The following is an 18568-nucleotide window of genomic DNA, read 5'->3' as shown; positions in this document are numbered from 1 at the left end:
AACTAAAAAAATATCATAAACAAAAAAAAATTCTTTATTTATATATATATTTCTTCTTTTACTCTTTTCTTTTTTTGGTAACAAAATATATATATATTCATATATATACATATTTATAAAATAAAAGTAAATAAAAAAAACCAAAAACAAATATATATATAGATTTATTCTTATTTCTTTTTTTTTCCATTTTCCTCTCTTTTGGTTTTAAAAAAAAAAAGGAAACCATATATGTAACGCCCTGGTTACCCCAGAATAGTTACGGTGAACCGGAAATTTGACTCGCTACCCGAGTCCTTTGGTTAAAACGTGCTCTAAGTGTTATTAACAGGCTAAGGTGGAAAACCAATAAAAAGGAAATGATACATTTTATTTAATACATAAAATTGTTCATGGGCTCATAAAAAAAGTTTACAAGTTATTTACAACTCAACACTACAAGAAAAAATGCTTTTAATAACACTGAAAATGTGTTATCAAAACATACCATAACACTTTTTGATGTGTTAAGACCGACTATGTTATCGTAGGTCAGGGTACTTTACATAACATTTTATCATTGTTATACAGATGTGTTATTATACTGTCAACGATAACACAATTTCTGTGTTATTTTAATAAATAGATAAGTGTTTAATTATGTTAATTATAGTCGATTATATAACACATTTCAATACTTATAAATTTGTGTTATACTAGACTTTAGTATAACACATGTGTTATATTAGCTTAGAGAAACATAATCTTTTTTTACTTACACAAAACTAGGAAAACAAATATGAAAGTTGAAGCCAAATAAGGTAACATAAATAGATTTTTATTAATTACTCAAAATGTAATTACAATATTTAGTCTACTAGTCTAGGCTTAAGAAATCATATTACAACATAATTTATGCCCAATTCAGATTCCTTTATCACTAAATACAACACAAGAAATGTATACAAAAATTAGTGAAATACATTCTTCCATTCTAAAGGCCTCAACTACAAGTGTTGTCAAGAATTGCTCCAAAGAAATCATCTCAATATACCTGCACATTGTAAAAAAAAGTCCTTTTATTATTAAGAACATAAGACTTAAGCTAGTTTCCACCTGTAAGCATATAAAGTTTAAATTAAATTTGTAATAACTCCAAAACTTGACGAAACAACAAGGTAGAGCAAGATGTACTACCATGCAAAACAACGACTGAAGCAACAAAACATATTGCTTCTTCCCTCTAAAATTAAACAAGAAATACAGAGAAAAATAGAGAAAAACTCAGAACATGCATGTATTAATTTAAAGAGCATTAATTTAAAGATCCAATCCTAGCACAAACAGAGAAAAACTCAGAACCTGCATGCATAGGAAGATCATGAAATTTCTAGGAAGTACGAAGCATAAATGTAGAAAGACAGCTCTGACGTACTGACCTGTTCAAAAAATAAAAGTGTTACTCAATTATCAACACATAAAAAGCATAGAACAGCAAGATTCAATTGCTACTGCAAAAGCAGAAAACATAGAAACAAATGACCAAGGGATGATCAGAAAGTCGTTCTCTTCAACACCAAAAGCTAGTTTCTTATTGTTACTAAAATCACTCCCATAAAGAAATAATATAAATCAAGAAAAACAAAAAGAACAAAGAACATAGAGAGAAACTAATTTCAGAGGAAAAATAAAACAAATAAGGTCATTAAATACAAGAATTGAAACTTATCACATTTGAGAGTAAAGGAAACCAGGAAACCAGACCTATGCAACTCAGGAGAAAAAGAAAGGGAAAGGACAATTCATACTAACTAATTTATCACCCTATATTCTAGAAGAAGAACCAATATGAAGAAACAATTCATACAGTTTGTACTAACTTCTATCCCCATTTATTTCTTCTCTAAAGACCTAGCAAGGTTAATTCCTTTCTGTAAAGTTCAATACAAACATAGCATCGATGTGTAAATAGCTTTGGCAAAATTCTCTCTGTGATAGGTAACCAACAGGGCATCAAGTATGGCATCCAAATTAACAAGAAGAATGTGAATATGGCTGTTAGAGGTCCTTTATGAAGCCCATGCTATTCCTCTTATTCTCCCAAAGTTTCTCTTTCTTTCTAAGTTGGAAGTGGGAAATGTGTTTAGAGTTAGGTTATGGGAAACAAGACAAACGAAAACTGGGAAAAAAAAAACAAAAGTGGAAACAAACAAATTACCCTGTTTCTTTAAATGAATACTCTTTCACTCTCTTAGCTAATTCAATTTCAGTAGCAGCTGCACCAAGAACCATTCGGCTATCCCTGCACATAGCCTAACAGGAAAAGTATCTGATAAGAATGGTTAGTGTGGTAGATAAGTTTCCAATTCATAAGTCTGATGCAACAAGTACTGTCAAAAAACCTACTCTGTATGGATCCTACGGTCATACCATCCTAAGAAGATTGTAATAGACAATTAAAGATACCTAATGTTGCTTCTAAATAAAGATCGATACACAAAGAAAAACTAGTCCAAATTACCTTGTAAGTATTTACTCCATCATCAACTGCTCTTTCAATGTCATCTAAAATGCTATATGTGGTTCCTCGCAATAAAACAGTGGTTACAGAGTTCCCACCTTCTTCATTCTTCACAACAGTGACCTATATTTACATTATGGGAAATGTTAATGAGATTAAAAGGAAAAATAAATAATAAAAACAACAAGAACAAAATACCCAAGGGTGGTAGCTCAAACAATCAGCCTTTGGTTTGCTCACACAAAGTCTGAAGTTTGAGTCACACCCGGATACTTATATTGCAATTGCTATCATTTCCTGATCCACAAAATATTTATGTACCCTAGCACCACCAATTTCTTCTACTGAAACTGAATCAACATGTCCCAGGTCATCTGGGTTTGGCTTGCTAAGCTTTAACTGTAACACAAATAAGAATATTGTTAGAGAATTTTGGAAAAAATTCAAAAAATTTGAGTACTATTAAATGCTAGCTGACTTACCATAGCAACAACACCAATAGTGCGGCAAATTAGTAAGTTAATCAATAAAAAAACACAATAGAAGGTGATATACTTGTAGCGCTCACAGAAATGAAGTGCCATCTCCCCAACTGCTGCTCCACTAACAATTACTTTGGCGCCGGAATCAGCAACTGCCTTTATAAGCTCCTCAACTTTAGCTTCTTCAGTTTTCGCATAATTTTCTAGCTACAAGATATTAAAAAAACTATGAGAACTACTTAAAGGCACATAATACATAAAAATGTCAAGGATAACATAACAAGCCAAGATATTAAGAAGCAATTTTATATCAACTGGAGCAAGAACAGAGCAGAACAATATTCTCATGATGGTGTCATTTGGCATTCCTGAGTCAGGAATACCCACCAATATCACGGGAAAGAATAGAATTGCAAGCCCAAAACTGTCCAGCAAGAAAAGCTTTTATTTTTTTAATTCATCATTCATTAAGGAGAAAATATGAATTAAACAACCAAAAGAACCCAGAAAAATGGATGCCACTAAACATTAATATGAGATGAAGGAAAATTTTGCACAATACATTAGTTACGTGGAGGATCAAAATTAGCCACAACAACAAAGGCATTGACAGACAGGCAACTGCAAGTGCATGCAAATAAAAAGCAAGAAATAAAGAAAATAAAATAGAAAATAACTGCTAAGTATATTGGCTACCTCGTGAATAAGCAAGCCAGAATAAGAAGAGAAACGTTCATATAACAGCAAGCAAAAAATATCCATTTCAGAATTTTACCTGGTTAGCACTATGAATTAGAATTGTTCCTTTTGTCTCAGTTGCAGAGGTATCCACACCACCAACAAATATCCTAAGAAGACCAGCTGATACAACAATAGACCTGTGTTATTTTTTAAAAAACAGAAATTGCTGCCAAATTCAATTAAAAAACAGTATCTTATTTTTTAATAAACTATTTTCAATCAATATATGTATATATTTAAATATATATATGTGTGTGTGTGTGTGTAAGCTTGAAATATAATTATATATGTGGTGGAGAGCTCTCAAGAGCCATCCACCATAAAGATAACATGAACAGAATTCTTAAATGTTGTTAAAAAATTGTACTATTGAAGAACCCACTGTGTCACATGAAATATAAATCAGTTTCAGAGTCATGAGGAGAAAAGTATCCAGTCAGTTTCACATAAAAGCTTGTGATCATTTTAATTCAAAAAAGTAAAAGATATTTATATATAATCATAAAGATATGATTGTGTTCATATAAATATAAATATAATATTGTGCTCTGTTTCTTCAAACAGAGAAAATGGTTATAATATGCAATCATTTATAATAGAATGAGAATACCCAATAATTTTCAATGGATGCTTACTGAGAATTCAAGTGAGAGTAGGCCTCACCTAATTCCTACAATGTAAACGCATAAAAATGAAGAACATTAGTACAAGTAACCAAAATTATATGTACTTTTATATTCACCATATCATTATGTTTCATGAACCTATAGTAAACACAAAAACATCTCAGAGAAGAAAATAAGAATCAAGACCCAAACCAACACTAAACTATTATCCTTTTTTTTCCTCAAGAAATGTGAGCTAAAACCCTAAATAAAACATACCCATAAAAATAGAAGCAAAAATAAGTATAAACATTAAGTGCTAGAATATTAAATTCAAAAGGGAGATAGGGGCATTGGTAAGAAGATTAAATCGACTATATATGAATAAGAGCAAAAATATAAGAGAAAATATTAGGCCAAATGTGACTTGAAGTAAATAAGCAAAAGCAACCAAGAATGAATACAATAATACATTTTTAATAGAGTTATTTTACTATGTTATTGAAAGTAGACTTAAGGTACAATAAAATAAACTAAAAAAAGTACGCCAAGGGTCATGAAGTTCCATAAACTAGCTGATTATGTTAATGCCTCATTTTCTATTTTGTTACAAAGATCATACAGTTGTTGAAATCAATCATCCTTTGTTTTTCCCTAGATCCAAATAAAGTTAAACAATCCAGTGTAGCTAAGAATAAAAAATCCAACTAAGAGGCATAAACAATTAAAGCTCAGTAATAAAAGCAAAATTTCCCACTTAGTGAAAATGAAAGAAACAGAGTACTCTATCAATACCTAAAACTTAATGAAAATGAAAGAAACATTCAGCAGCATAATTCTAAAGCACAACAGAAGACTTTCTTCTTTATACTTTGACAAGGGCTGATGAAAGTCATCTTTTTGTTGGTCGTTCGTCTTCTAACATGGTCATATCAGCCTATTAAGAAAGAAAAATCTAAGCATATGAATTTTCCACAAAACAAACAGTTAAATTCAGAAATGAAAGTGAATGAGAAAATTACAGAGGATAGAGAATGAATGAACTGAACTTTATTGAAATATATAGAAGTCTTAAATATAAGAAGAGAATACATCACTTATAATGAGCTAAAAATTCAAGTAAGACTAACAGATTCATAGAAAACCATAACAGATCTAGCAGCTACCACTTAATAGATAAAATTTGTAGTAATAAAAGTACTACAATCTTTCCATTAATCATTTATAGTGTGCACAAGGGAAATAAAAAGCCCACATGTTCAGATGATGTTAGAATGCCCTGTATAAAGCCCTAACAGTATATCCATGGAGATCAGAAGCATTTCTTGTCTCAACAATAAGGGCAGGCCATACATCATCTTTTACATAATTTCCAGCCTCCTAAGCATGGCATAAAAATCAGAAACTTCTTAGTTAAAACAAAAACTCATCTTATATTAGTCCAATTAAAGTTTATTACATTTATATTGAGAGTCAATACTATTATGCTTAGATTCACCATTGCAATTGCTCAAAAGGGAGCACCGCTGTCGGGTTTTATTTGCATAGAAAAATTCTAGTTCTAATTTACATAACTATAAGATAGAAAATGGTACCTTAAGAAGAGAAGTATGAATGGAAAAAATTAGAAAAGCATACATAACAGTTAAACTGTATGATTTGCTACAAATAAAAGAAATAAAGAAGGAAAGCCATGTCTATAGAAATCAAAAGTGCAAATAGGCTTGTGAGAGACTAGCTAAATATAGTTGGAATTCTGCGTTGATACTCAATTGAATGCTCATGAGAAAGCAACCAAAAGAAAAGGCTTACCATTACTTTGTACCAGCAACTACTATTGATATAGTCAATCATATCATCATATACTTTGACATCCTTATGAGTTCAAAATAGATATTAATAAATCAAAATAACTATTTTACAAGAGCTTCAAACTAATTATAGACCACACTATTTTCCGTTTCCCTGTTTTCAAAATAAAAGCAAAAAGTACTAATAGCCTCAAATTTGATGTTCAATTGTACTTTATAGACCAGATTTTTTTTTTGGTATGAACCAAGCCTCAAAGAAGAGAGCACTGACACCTCATTGATTAAATAAACATAGTGAACACTACAAGATCCTGAGAGATTTGGTTATCCAGATTTAATGGTCTTCTCCTTAGTGGCAACAAGTGAAGTCCTTGATGATGAACCTAAGAGTTTTAAAACTGCTATTGCTTGTAAGGACAGAAAAAATTGCCTTACAGCCATGGATGAGGAGATGAAATCTCTATATGACAATAATACATGGAGTTTAGTAAAAAGGCCTACTGGTTCAAGATTGGTAAGCTGTAAGTGGATTTTCAAGATTAAAAAAGGAATTCTTGGGGTTGAAAAAGGTTGATTCAAGGCTAGGCTTGTTGCTCGTGGGTTCACACAAAGGGAAGGCATTGATTTCAATGATGTTTTTTCTCCAGATTTTCAAAGAATTTGATTCATATGCCAGATTTATCTCAAGATAATTTGAAGAGTCTATTTCTTAAAGGCTGTGAGAGTTTGGAAGAAGCTCCTTCACTCAAATTTCAACAAATTCTTGCTCACAAGTGTTTTACAAAAGAAAATATAGTAGCAGAAACAAATTACAATATCAATTATAATGATATAGATTATAATCACATAAATTTAGTTTGCCTTTCTGTTCATCAAATAAGTTTGTGGTTTAATCACCAGTTGGTCAAAAAATGACTGTAGTACACGCAATTGAAAAGTAGCACTTCTAGTAAGAAAAACATACCTCATCAAATGGAAGAGTACTAGGCTTGTCCAGTAATTATTGTTGCAACCTCTGGAGAAGGAAATTTAGCCAAATTAAGGGATAATAATACAAGAGATTGCAACTCTAAAAATGTTTTAACTGAACATCGGCCTCAACATCATAGTCAGATGGTAAGATCTTTAAATGCCTCGAGCTTACCGTTTGATGCAAGAGATTCTGCAGTTTGTCCAAATACCGAATGGTTTCCATTTTCTGAGTTGTTACTTTGGTTGTACATAGAGTTGGGCATGGCAGAGCTGAGTCTACCCTCAAAGTATGTGGAGTAAGGAGAGTACTTGGCACATTGCTCCTTCCATCCTACAAAAAAAAAAAAAACATAACATTATGCCTCTTAAATGCCTGTATCATTTTGATCAAATAAGCATCTTCTATCAAGTACTTGGCTTAATAATAACCCTCATCCCAGTCTCTAAATAATAACCCTACTTAACACAATGTAAGGCAACAGCAACAATTTTCCATGTGTACCACTAGGCACCATGTTCACTAGATATATATAGAGATTTCTGGTGCTCACTTAAAGCAGCATCATGGTCAAGAAGAACTGTTTCTAGGAGTTTGTGGACTCGGACACAGTCCTCAAGTGTCCATTCCCCGATTGGCCCAAGTGCTCCGTTTATGCAAAATGATGACATGTCAAGTTTCCATGTAACATGACAAAACATGTTGAGCAAAAATGAAACTCCTCAAAGCAATGTACAGCATCTATCACCTTGGCGCCGGATTGTGTGTTGCATCCTCAATTAGCTTAACAACCTCAGCTTTCTTGTCAGGTTGTAAAGCATACAGTAGTTCTGTAGTAGCAGCTCTATGCATTAAGGAGTTTGCAGAAAGCCAATGACAAAGGGGAAAAGGTTAACCAAAATGGCATAAGACATGATGGATTATGCACTGAATTACACTGAACAAGTTTGACAATCACCTTTATGTTTCTCTAAGAAAATCTTGTTCGCCTCGATCAGAGATTTCTCATGCAAAATACTATTAAAAGAGAAAGAAAAAAAGAAGAAAGAAGGAAAGAAAACAGTTAATTTAATGCTAAATATGTACAGGCACAAAAAAGAGACAGGAAAGTAGAAAAAGAACCTTATTATTGGGCGTTCTGCTTCCAAGACACTCGAAATGAGTTTCTCAACATCTGTAACTGGAGTGGGCATCGAGTCCACTTTATGGAAGCATTTAATCTATATTTAAGCAGTTAACAATAAGTTCGAGTGGAATAGACAGATCACCACAAACTGATAAGAACATATACAAACACGATGGCCATAGATAATAGAGATACATACTAAACAACGATGTGTATCTGGGTGTTCAGCGTTCAACCTCAGTAGTTGCTTTACAGCCTGCACTCCAAAGACAATTTAGTCATCAGTTGGCCTTATGCAGCTCAAGACAAAAAGAGGGGTCAAAATAAAAGCTTCTCAACCACACGCTTAAACATAAGCTTACCTGAAAGGCAAGCAAAACCTTCTGTTTTCTCACATTCACTTCAAAAGAAAGCAAGTGTGTTTCTAACGAATCAGGGGAGTTCTTTTGAAGAAACTTCAAGTACTTTGTAGCTTCTAAAAGTGGATCTTCTACCTGAATAAACACATAAATATCAGACAGGGCAACACTTTTCCTAGAGATGTCCGACAAACAATTAAGGAAAATACAAAACACAATTCAGAAATCTGATAAATAAATAAAGGCACACGAAACCTGCAACAATTTCTCCCCATGGGGATCTGGATCAACAGGTTTCACATTTCGTTTCCCAGTCTTTGAACTGGAGATGGTTAGAGCTGCGCAGACTTTGGGTTGCCGCTGGGACTGGGAGGTGACTTGAAACTTGGTGCTTGGTAACCGATGGTGGCTACTGACTGGGTGGTCGGTCGGGGGGCTGGGTTTGCTTCGGGTCCGTGGTTGCACAGAGAGAGAAAGGGCTTTGGGTGATGAGTATTTTTTGGCTTTAGTGTTAATATTTGGTATTAATCGTCCTCCTCCTGGGCACTCCTCCTGGGCAGATGTGGTCGAGAGGGGTAAACACAGAAACGAAGAAAGAGAGGGTAAACACAATAATGAAGAGAGAGATAGAGAGGGTAAACCGACTGGTGGGTTTTTTTCTTGGGACCGTGTGAAAATTAGGCGCCGAATAATTATTAAGTCCTGCCTTTACATATACACTTATTTACCTATTATAATACTTTTTTAAGAGTGTTAAATTTTTGTGTTATGGAAATGGGTTTTTGTTGTAGTGCAAAATGGTCATTACTGTTCAAATTTACAAACCCGCCGACCTAAGCGGCAAAAATAGGGTAAACCCCCTAGTTCCTCTGAGAACTCCTTGGTCGTGGTAGTCAAGCGACCGCATATGTACACATCACCACCTAAGCTCTCCACTCAGGGATGGGTGAGCTTTTCTTTCCCTTTACCTGCACCACATAGCACCCATGAGCCAAAGCCCAGCAAGAAAACACAGTATTGCATATAAACATTATCAAATGATTATTATTATAATCACATAGAGCTTATAGCTCTAAACAGATGAGTGAATATCACTTGAGGTTCTGGTAAACCATAATGAGTGACTGACAAGCAGGTCACTAATTTAAACAGATGAGTGACTGCTGGGTAAGTCACTAACTTAAACAGATGAGTGACTGTTGGGTAAGTCACTAGCTTAAACAGATGAGAGACTGATGGGTAAGTCTCTAACTTAACAGATGAGAGACTGATGGGTAAGTCTCTAACCTATCAGATGAGTGACTGATGGGTAAGTCACACAAGCGCTTTTAGTTTTCATCAAACTTGAGGTCAGTCCAGCATTAATGCTCTTCTGAGTCATTTAATGCAAATTTCGATTAGATATAATCTTTTTTGGCTTGCATTGAGCATGCTAAGGCCATCCTGACTTATGAGTCAGCACTGTGTGACCAGTGCCCAGTACCACTGCCAAACTTAACTAATAAGTCCCAGCTTCACAGTTGATACTAGCACCTTTTCCAATTCTGACTAATTAGTCAGTACCATGCACAAGTGAGCAAGATTTGCGAAGCGTTCAATAATCAATCCATGTCCACATTTACACATTCAACATGCCTCATAAATAACCATGCATGTCACATATGGGGTGCAGTTTTCTTACCTCTGATTAGAGCAAGAATGAATAAAAGAACTACCCTTGAGAACGTTCTGACTTTTAGCCCTTTAGCGGTCACCTAGTCATAACCAAAATATGGGACACCATCAATAAAATGAACATCAAAAGTTTCAACACCAAGATCTAGCCTCCGAGACATCAATTCCCACTAATCCGGGTAGTAGGAACCGTCCCGAGGCCTAAAACCAAGTTCCTGAGGCCAAAACACCCAAACGGGCTCAAACCTGCCCAAGGGCTTTGGCCCTAACACCTTGGGCCACAGCCCCCAGCCACTCTAGGAGCAAGGGCCACGGCGCCCTACACCCAGGACCGCGGCGCCTAGCAAGGTAAAATCGCTCCACCTGCTTCTTCGAGCAAGGGCCGCGACCCCCAACCTAGAACCATCCCCAAACTCATTTTCCATCATCCTAAACACCCCCAAAATCATACCTAAACACTTCCAAATCATCAAATAAAAGTTCCCAAGCTTCCCAATGATCCAAAACCATCAAATCCCAAGGCTCGAAGAAACCAAGAACTCAACGATTCACAAAAACCAATTCTAAGCTTAGAAACTCTAAAAACTCAAAACTTAGATTACCTTTGATTGGGTTGTTTCTCGTCAAATCCTTTGGTCAAGAAGCTTCTAATCTTTCCTAGGATCGCTATGCCTCGATCCATGCTTGATTCCAACTCCTAGAACTCAAGATTTCCTCGAAAATGTTTCGAACGGTAAAATGAACTAACGGGAGAAGAACGAGAGGTTTTCTAACGTACGGTTCTATCTAACAAGCTACTTCAAGCTTAAGTAACCTCAAATAAAACCTAAGGCTCGGGGTCCCAAAAACACCCCCGGGAACATTATAGTCAAAACTCCCAGAATTTCCTCCTGATCTCAATAACTCTCAATTTATCATCAAATAACATTCTCATTACTCAATATCCCAATAAAAGACCCCGTTATGAAAAAACCACTAATTTGAAATATAAGACTGTCTCATACCGAATAGCTCGAATATATCTCCATAATAATGGGATCTCATTCACAAATCACAATATGCATCCAAATACACAATTATGCCCTCAACGAGCCAAATTGCCAAAATATCATAATAATCAAATGTGGACCCACATGCATGCATATAACATCATATTATAATATAATTCACATAAACATGAATATATTTATTTAATGGCATAATTAAACAGTTATGGCCCTCCCAGCCCACTAATCTAGCCATTAAACCGCATTAGGGATTTCGGGGCATTACAATATATATATTTATATAATTATCTTTTTTTTAGCTAATTCTTTCTCCATTTTTTTTTCTTAATTTCTATTCTATTTTGTTTAGTTTAATACATATTTGAAAAGAAAAAAAAAGATTAAGCTTGCTAGTCTATCTTCACTTTAATTTTCTTTTCTTGACTTTATTCTTGTGTTGTTTATTTTGTTGCTTAGTTTAGGATTTTCCTTTTTCTTTGCCTTAGTTTTCCTTAGAATTTAGGTTTTAAAAAAAAAAACAACATAAAATTGCATAAAATTGTTCATAAAATTTCAATCATAAAACGCTTAGTATTGGGAACAATTGTGTAATATTACAAATGGTAGAAACCGATATTATTCTGTCTAGAAAGATTGGTTGTTAAATAAGGTTTGTGATAGCGTTACCCTCCACACTTACCTGAGAACCTCGGGGAGTTCTATCTAGGCAAGTGTGGGTCTAAAGTGGTACCTTGGCAACCTTTCCGATCGGCCTGGGAACATTTCGAGCATCTACCTTTGCACTATTACATTGTTGAAGTTATTACTATAAGAAAACCAAGCTTGTTCTATCAAAATAAGCAATTTCACTCTGCTTAAAGGTTGTTTGGTCGAAAAGGTTGACTTGTGATCCACCATACTTACTCAGTAACCTCAGGGAGTTCTAGTAAGGTGTTGGAGATCACCCCAAAACCTCCAAATCTACATGGGAATAAGTTTAACAAAAAAATAATAATAAAATAAATAAAAAAAGAGGCTAAGATAATAAAAATAATAATAAATCTAATTCTGATTTTCGAGAGTGGATGAATCATCACGAAACTTCTAGTGACACTTCTTCCAATTCATCCACTACTCCTTTCGGAACTCCTTCCACCAATCCTGCTTCTCCACAAACTTTTGCTGATAATAATCCATTCACAATGGCTCGCAATGATGAAATCCAACCAAGAACTCTCAATGACTACCTTCATCCTACTCGCACTTCCACGCCTTCATGAATTATCTTCCTTCCTAATATGCCTGCATTAGACTTTAAACCTGGCATGATTCAACTCTTGCCCACATTTCATGGTATGGAAAACAAAAGCCCATACATGCATATCAGAGAATTCGAGAAGGTAGTAGCCACGTTCTATAACCGAGCTGAAAATGCCGATGTTGTGGGACTGAAGTTCTTCCCTTTCTCCTTAAAGGACAAAGCCAAAAGTTGGTTATATTCTTTGAGACCTAGGTCTATTGGAACATGGGAGGAGATGACCAAATCCTTCTTTCTGAAACACTTCCCCAACCATATGACCAACAATCTAAAATGACAGATTTCCACATTTTCCCAAAAGGACAATGAAACCTTCTATCAAGTCTGGGAAAGATTCAAAGATCTATTAAATCAATGCCCGCACCATGGCTATGAGAACTGGTATTTGGTCAGTTACTTCTATGAAGGCCTCACGAGTTGTGAGCGCCAGTTTGTAGACATGCTATGCAATGGTGAATTCCTCGAAAAAGAGCCAGACGATGCTCTTGAATATCTTGAAGAAACCGCGAAAAAGTCTCACACCTAGACTGGTCCAAGTGCTACTGACAGCACCAACTGACACAAACCATCTAAGATCTATCAACTTCGAGAAGAGGATAGTGTTAAAGCCCAACTCGAAGCTTTGAAAAAGCAGTTTGAGGTCTTAATGATGAAGAATAGCCAAAAATCGCACATGATCGCTCAAGCGGAACCGCAAGAACCTTGCTTTGTTTGTGGAGGGACGAAGCAATTAGCTAAGGACTGCTTAGCTTTGAATGAAATGAGGGGGATTTATGAGGAGCAATGCAATGCCTTAGGGGCATATAACAAGCCATTCTCCCATATGTACAACCCTGGTTGGAGAAACCACCCAAATTTCAGTTGGAGAGATTCCAACCAAGCTCAATTGTCTGGAAGCCAATGGAGAAATGAGCAACAAGTTCAACCATCAAAGGCATATTCTGCACCTCAATACAATGCTCATCCACAACGAAATTCTCTCGATAATACTCTTCATGCATTCATGGAGGAACAATCCAAAGTGAATCACCAAATGATGGAAGAAATCAAGGAAATGAAATGTGAATTCTCAAAATTGACTGAATCCTTGGCCATTCCAGAAAAAGGCAAACTTCCATCCCAACCGAAATTCAATGTGCAAGGCCAACACATGGCCCAATCTTCAAATTCTAATGATCAAAATGTCAAGCAAGTGAATGCCATCACGACGAGAAGCGATAAAACTCTGCAAGACCCACCCATAAAATCCAACACTCCCAGTACTCCAAAAGTCATTTCCGAAAATCCACCACTCAATGCCACTCCAAAAGTACCATTTCCCCAGTCTTTGAAACCTATTGGGAAACTTCCTAATAACCGAGCTGAACTCCTTGAGCACTTGACACAAGTGAAGATTAATCTTCCTTTGCTTCACATCATTAAACAAGTGTCCGCTTATGCCAAAATCATCAAGGATCTTTGCACTGCAAAAAGGAAGCACCATGTCAAGAAGACTACCTTCTTGATCGAGCAAGAGAGTGCGGTGATTGAACAAAAGGCACCGCCGAAATACAAAGATCTCGGTTGTCCCACCATTTCTTGCCAAATTGGGACCCATGAAGTCAGCCAAGCCTTACTTGATCTTGGCACGAGTGTCAATCTCATCCCCTACTCTGTATACTCGCAACTCGGTCTTGGAGAAATGAAGCCAACAACTGTTGTACTACAGCTTGCCGATCGTTCCACCAAAAAGCCTAGGGGTATTGTTGATGATGTATTGGTTCAAATTGAAAAATTCAATTACCCCATGGATTTTCTTATTCTTGATACCCTATATGTGGTGAACATGGAGTCTAAAATTCCTATTATCATTCCTTGCTACTGCAAATGCTTTGATCAATTGTCGGAATGGTCTAATGAATATATCGTTTTGAAACATGTCTCTTGAAGTCAATATCTTCCACATCGGGAAACAACCTCGAGAAGATGATGAATGACATCAAACATTCATGATTGACACTATAATTCCCGAGGAGGTTCAATTGCGAAGCAACTTTGATAATCTTGATGAACTCCTCCTTCTGTCTGACTACGAAAGTCCGAGTTCTATTGAGTCTACTCTTGCAATATCAGATCGCATAGACTCACACAAGAGAAGGACTCAGTTTTGGCAACCTCACTTTGAAGAGCTACCTCGTGAGAGGTCACAGCCGAAAACTTCAGTCGAAGAGGTTCCAATTGTTCAATTGACCCAACTTCCCGAGGGTTTGAAACATGCCTTCTTGGGAGACGGCGAAACCTTTCCAGTTATCATCTCGTCCAACCTTCAAAATTCTCAAGAATTGCAGTTACTCGAGCTACTGCGAACGCATATATCTATGATAGGTTGGACGCTTGTTGATATCAAAGGTATTAGCCCTTTAATTTGCTCCCATCGAATCAATCTGGAAGACGAATCCATCCCTCGAAGAGACCCTCAAAGGCGACTGAACCCCACAATGAAGGAAGTTGTAAAAAATCAAGTTTTGAAATTGCTAGACGCTGGTATTATTTACCCTGTAGCTGATAGCAAGTGGGTCAGTCCAACTTATGTCGTGCCCAAGAAATCTGGTGTCACCGTGATCTAAAACGAAAAATGGGTCCTTGTCCCCACAAAAACGGTGACGGGGTGGCGCATGTGCATCGATTATAGAAAATTAAATGCCGCCTCCCGCAAAGATCATTTTCCACTCCCATTTATTGATCAAATCCTTGAACGTGTAGCTGGTCATCCTTTTTATTGCTTTCTTGATGGCTATTCTGGCTATTATCAAATTGAGATTGCATTAGAGGATCAAGATAAGACCACTTTCACTTGTCCCTTTGGCACTTTTTCTTTCCGGCGTATGCCATTTGGCTTGTGTAACGCACCAGCTACTTTCCAAAGATGCATGATGAGCATCTTTAGTGACATGATCGAAAAATCAATGGAAGTATTCATGGAGGACCTAACCGTTTTTGGAAACTCCTTTGAGACATGTCTTCTTCATCTTGAAGCTATTTTAAAACTATGCATTGAGAAAGGACTTGTACTCAATTGGGAGAAATGCCACTTCATGGTATCTTCTGGCATAGTCTTAGGCCACATTGTTTCTGAAAAAGGAATTGAGGTTGATCAATCCAAAGCCGACCTTATCTCCAACCTGCCGACTCCTAAGACTGTTAAAGATGTTAGGTCATTTCTTGGTCATGTTGGTTTCTATAGGAGGTTCATACAAAAAATTTCAATGATTGCCCGTTCGCTAAGCAACCTCCTAGCCAAAGATGCCACTTTTGAATGGACACCTAAGTGTGAGGAATCATTCCGAACACTTGTCAATTCACTCACTTCCTCTCCCATCATTCAGTCACCCGATTGGAGTCTTCCTTTCGAGATCATGTGTGACGCCAGCAACTTTTCTGTGGGAGTTGTGCTAGGACAACGAAGGGAGGGGAAACCCTTTGTTGTCTATTATGCATGCCGAACTCTCAATAGTGCTCAAATGAACTATTCACCACTGAAAAAGAGTTGCGTGCCGTTGTCTTTGCTCTTGACAAATTCCGATCTTATTTGATTGGATCGCCTATTACAATTTTCACAGATCACTCCGCCCTTAAGTATCTCCTTTCCAAAAAGGATGCTAAGGTGCGATTAATACGGTGGATCCTTCTTTTGCAAGAATTTGACATAACGATCAAAGACAAGAAAGGTGTTGAAAATGTCGTCGTGGACCACTTGTCTCGACTTGAATTCACCGATATCGCTGACGGTCTACCTATTCATGATGATTTCTCCGATGAACAATTGCTTTCTGTTGCTAAGTTACTGTGGTATGCTCACATTGTAAACTACTTAGTAACAGGTGAACTCCCATCTGAATGGAGTTCACAAGACAAACACAAATTTCTGGTCGAGGTGCACAATTTCTTTTGGGATGACCCATACTTATTCAAGTATTGCGCCGACCAAATCATGCGAAGATGCATCCACGGCGATGAGGTGTCTAGTGTGCTGAATTTTTGGCACAATGATGCTTGTGGTGGGCACTTCTCTGTGAAGAAAACCGTTGCAAAAATCTTACAATGCGGCCTTTACTGGCCCACTTTGTTCAAAGACACCAATGATTTCTGTCATTCTTGTATAAGGTGCCAAAAGTTAGGATCCTTATCCCGTCGGCACATGATGCCCTTGAACCCAATTCTTGTTATCGAAATATTTGATTGTTGGGGGATAGACTTTATGGAACCATTTCCACCTTCTTTTGGCTACCTTTACATTCTTGTCACTGTGGATTATGTTTCCAAATGGGTCGAAGCTGTACCATGTCAAACCAATGATAACGCTACAGTTGTCAAATTCTTGAAAGAACATATGTTATGAAGGTTCAGTACTCCTCGCGCTATCATCAGTGATCAAGGCACTCATTTTTGCAACAGATCCTTTGAAGCTCTTATGCGCAAGTACAATGTACATCATAAAGTTGCAAATGCCTATCATCCACAGAATAATGGTCAAGCTGAGTTAGCCAATAGGGAGATAAAACACATTCTGGAAAAGACGGTAAATCCCGACCGCAAAGATTGGTCTACACGTCTTCTAGACACTCTTTGGGCATACCACACTGCTTTCAAATCCCCTCTTAAGATGTCTCCCTATCGGCTTGTCTTTGGAAAAGCCTGTCATTTACCTGTCGAGCTCGAGCATAAAGCGTATTGGGCTATCAAAGCCCTAAACTTTGATCTGAATGTCGCAGGTATCAATCACAAACTCCAGTTGTCCGAAATTGAGGAGTTGAGAAATGATGCATATGACAATTCCAGGATTTATAAGGAAAAATTGAAAATCGCTCACGATAAACAAATCCTGTGAAAACACTTTGAGCCAAATCAGAAAGTGCATCTGTATGATTCTCGCTTGCACTTGCACCCTGGTAAACTATGATCACGATGGACTGGTCCATTTGTCGTGAAACAAGTATTTCCCAACAGTTCTGTTGAGGTTGATGACTCAACTGATGGGAGAATTTTTCGAGTCAATGGCCAAAGACTAAAGCATTACATTGAGAGTGTGAGTTGTGTTGAGGAGGTCCTTCTTAAGGACCCAATCTATACACTCTGAAGTTTTGAATGGTTTGCGTGTTTGTTCTTTTTATTTTTTTTCTTTATTTTTCTGTCTTTCTTTTATTTTTGTATGTTTTCGTTTTTGTATTCTGTTTGTTTTGGGGTATTGTTACCAGGCTATTTTCGCTCTCGCCTCATGGACATGGTCATCATCCAGGTGTTCTCTCTCCTTATATTTTTCATTAATTATTCATTTTGACATTGAGGACACTGTCTGATTTTTGGTTGGGGGTGGTGAGCATGCGTTGGCTTTCATTTGGACAATCTTATTGTTGTGTCATTAACATTCATTTGGAAAAAAATATTGTCTTGTTGAAATTTTTAAGTCAAATTTTATCAAAATTATCCAAGCATGAGTATAACTTGTTGGTTTGAGTCAGTTCGTACTATGTTTAGCTATTAAGAAGTGATTTTCAGAGTTCTTTTGAACTTTCCAAACATGTGACAAATTGGTTGTTAACACAAATAGTTGAGAGAAATTTCAAGTTTAAAGTTTTTCATTTCTTGGTGAGTTGTGAGAGTTGAGAAAACAACTTTTTGAACTTTTATTGATCATTTGAGTTGGTAAAGTCACATCTTTGGAATTTAAAACATGACATTTACTAGAGGGATGCTTTTCATTTAAGATAAGTCTTTGTAATAAATTTGTGTTCTATTTATTGTATTGTATTTGTAATTTCCTTTTTATTTTTGTGTTGTCTCTTGTCAAACAAAAATAATGAAAAAATAAATAAATTAAAAAAAAGAAGAAAAAAAAAGAAAAAGAAAAAAATAATAGATAAATGAAAAAAAATGAAAAAAGAAAGAGAACAAGAGCAACACTTCCTTCTATTATTTTGTAGTTGTTGAAAATATATATATATATTTCTATTACTATT

General features: G+C 36.1%; 1 protein-coding gene, 2 long non-coding RNA genes and 1 other non-coding gene across 6 annotated transcripts; all 4 read right to left on the bottom strand.

Annotated features, from left to right (window-relative positions):
- Positions 1 to 820: 820 nt before the first annotated feature.
- On the bottom strand, positions 821 to 3842 carry LOC133818881 (uncharacterized). Of its 3 annotated transcripts, none has more exons than XR_009886146.1 (7): positions 3758 to 3842; positions 3056 to 3189; positions 2822 to 2899; positions 2501 to 2623; positions 2198 to 2292; positions 1342 to 1418; positions 821 to 1033 (listed from the first exon to the last, which is right to left on the bottom strand). It is a non-coding gene; the product is annotated as an uncharacterized LOC133818881 (long non-coding RNA). The 3 variants fall into 3 exon arrangements; XR_009886148.1 differs by having other exon boundaries at positions 3069 to 3189; XR_009886147.1 differs by having other exon boundaries at positions 2501 to 2899; positions 3069 to 3189.
- Positions 3843 to 5578: 1736 nt separating this feature from the next.
- Positions 5579 to 7788, bottom strand: LOC133816491 (uncharacterized). Its single transcript, XR_009885285.1, has 3 exons — positions 7663 to 7788; positions 7104 to 7442; positions 5579 to 5708 (listed from the first exon to the last, which is right to left on the bottom strand). It is a non-coding gene; the product is annotated as an uncharacterized LOC133816491 (long non-coding RNA).
- Positions 7789 to 7853: 65 nt separating this feature from the next.
- On the bottom strand, positions 7854 to 14147 carry LOC133815079 (N-terminal acetyltransferase A complex auxiliary subunit NAA15-like). The gene is made up of 7 exons (XM_062247965.1): positions 14070 to 14147; positions 8850 to 9296; positions 8598 to 8729; positions 8435 to 8491; positions 8232 to 8329; positions 8046 to 8126; positions 7854 to 7953 (listed from the first exon to the last, which is right to left on the bottom strand). The coding sequence occupies exons 1-7, from the start codon at positions 14145 to 14147 to the stop codon at positions 7854 to 7856; spliced, it is 993 nt and encodes a 330-aa protein (XP_062103949.1).
- LOC133820550 (small nucleolar RNA R71) lies at positions 12838 to 12944 on the bottom strand. The gene has a single exon (XR_009886957.1). It is a non-coding gene; the product is annotated as a small nucleolar RNA R71 (small nucleolar RNA).
- Positions 14148 to 18568: the final 4421 nt, after the last annotated feature.

Source organism: Humulus lupulus, chromosome 2 (genome assembly GCF_963169125.1).
Source record: "Humulus lupulus chromosome 2, drHumLupu1.1, whole genome shotgun sequence".
NCBI classification, from domain to species: Eukaryota; Viridiplantae; Streptophyta; class Magnoliopsida; order Rosales; family Cannabaceae; genus Humulus; species Humulus lupulus.
Note: the sequence above shows the minus strand (reverse complement) of the source record. Positions and strands in the feature narration are given on the sequence as shown.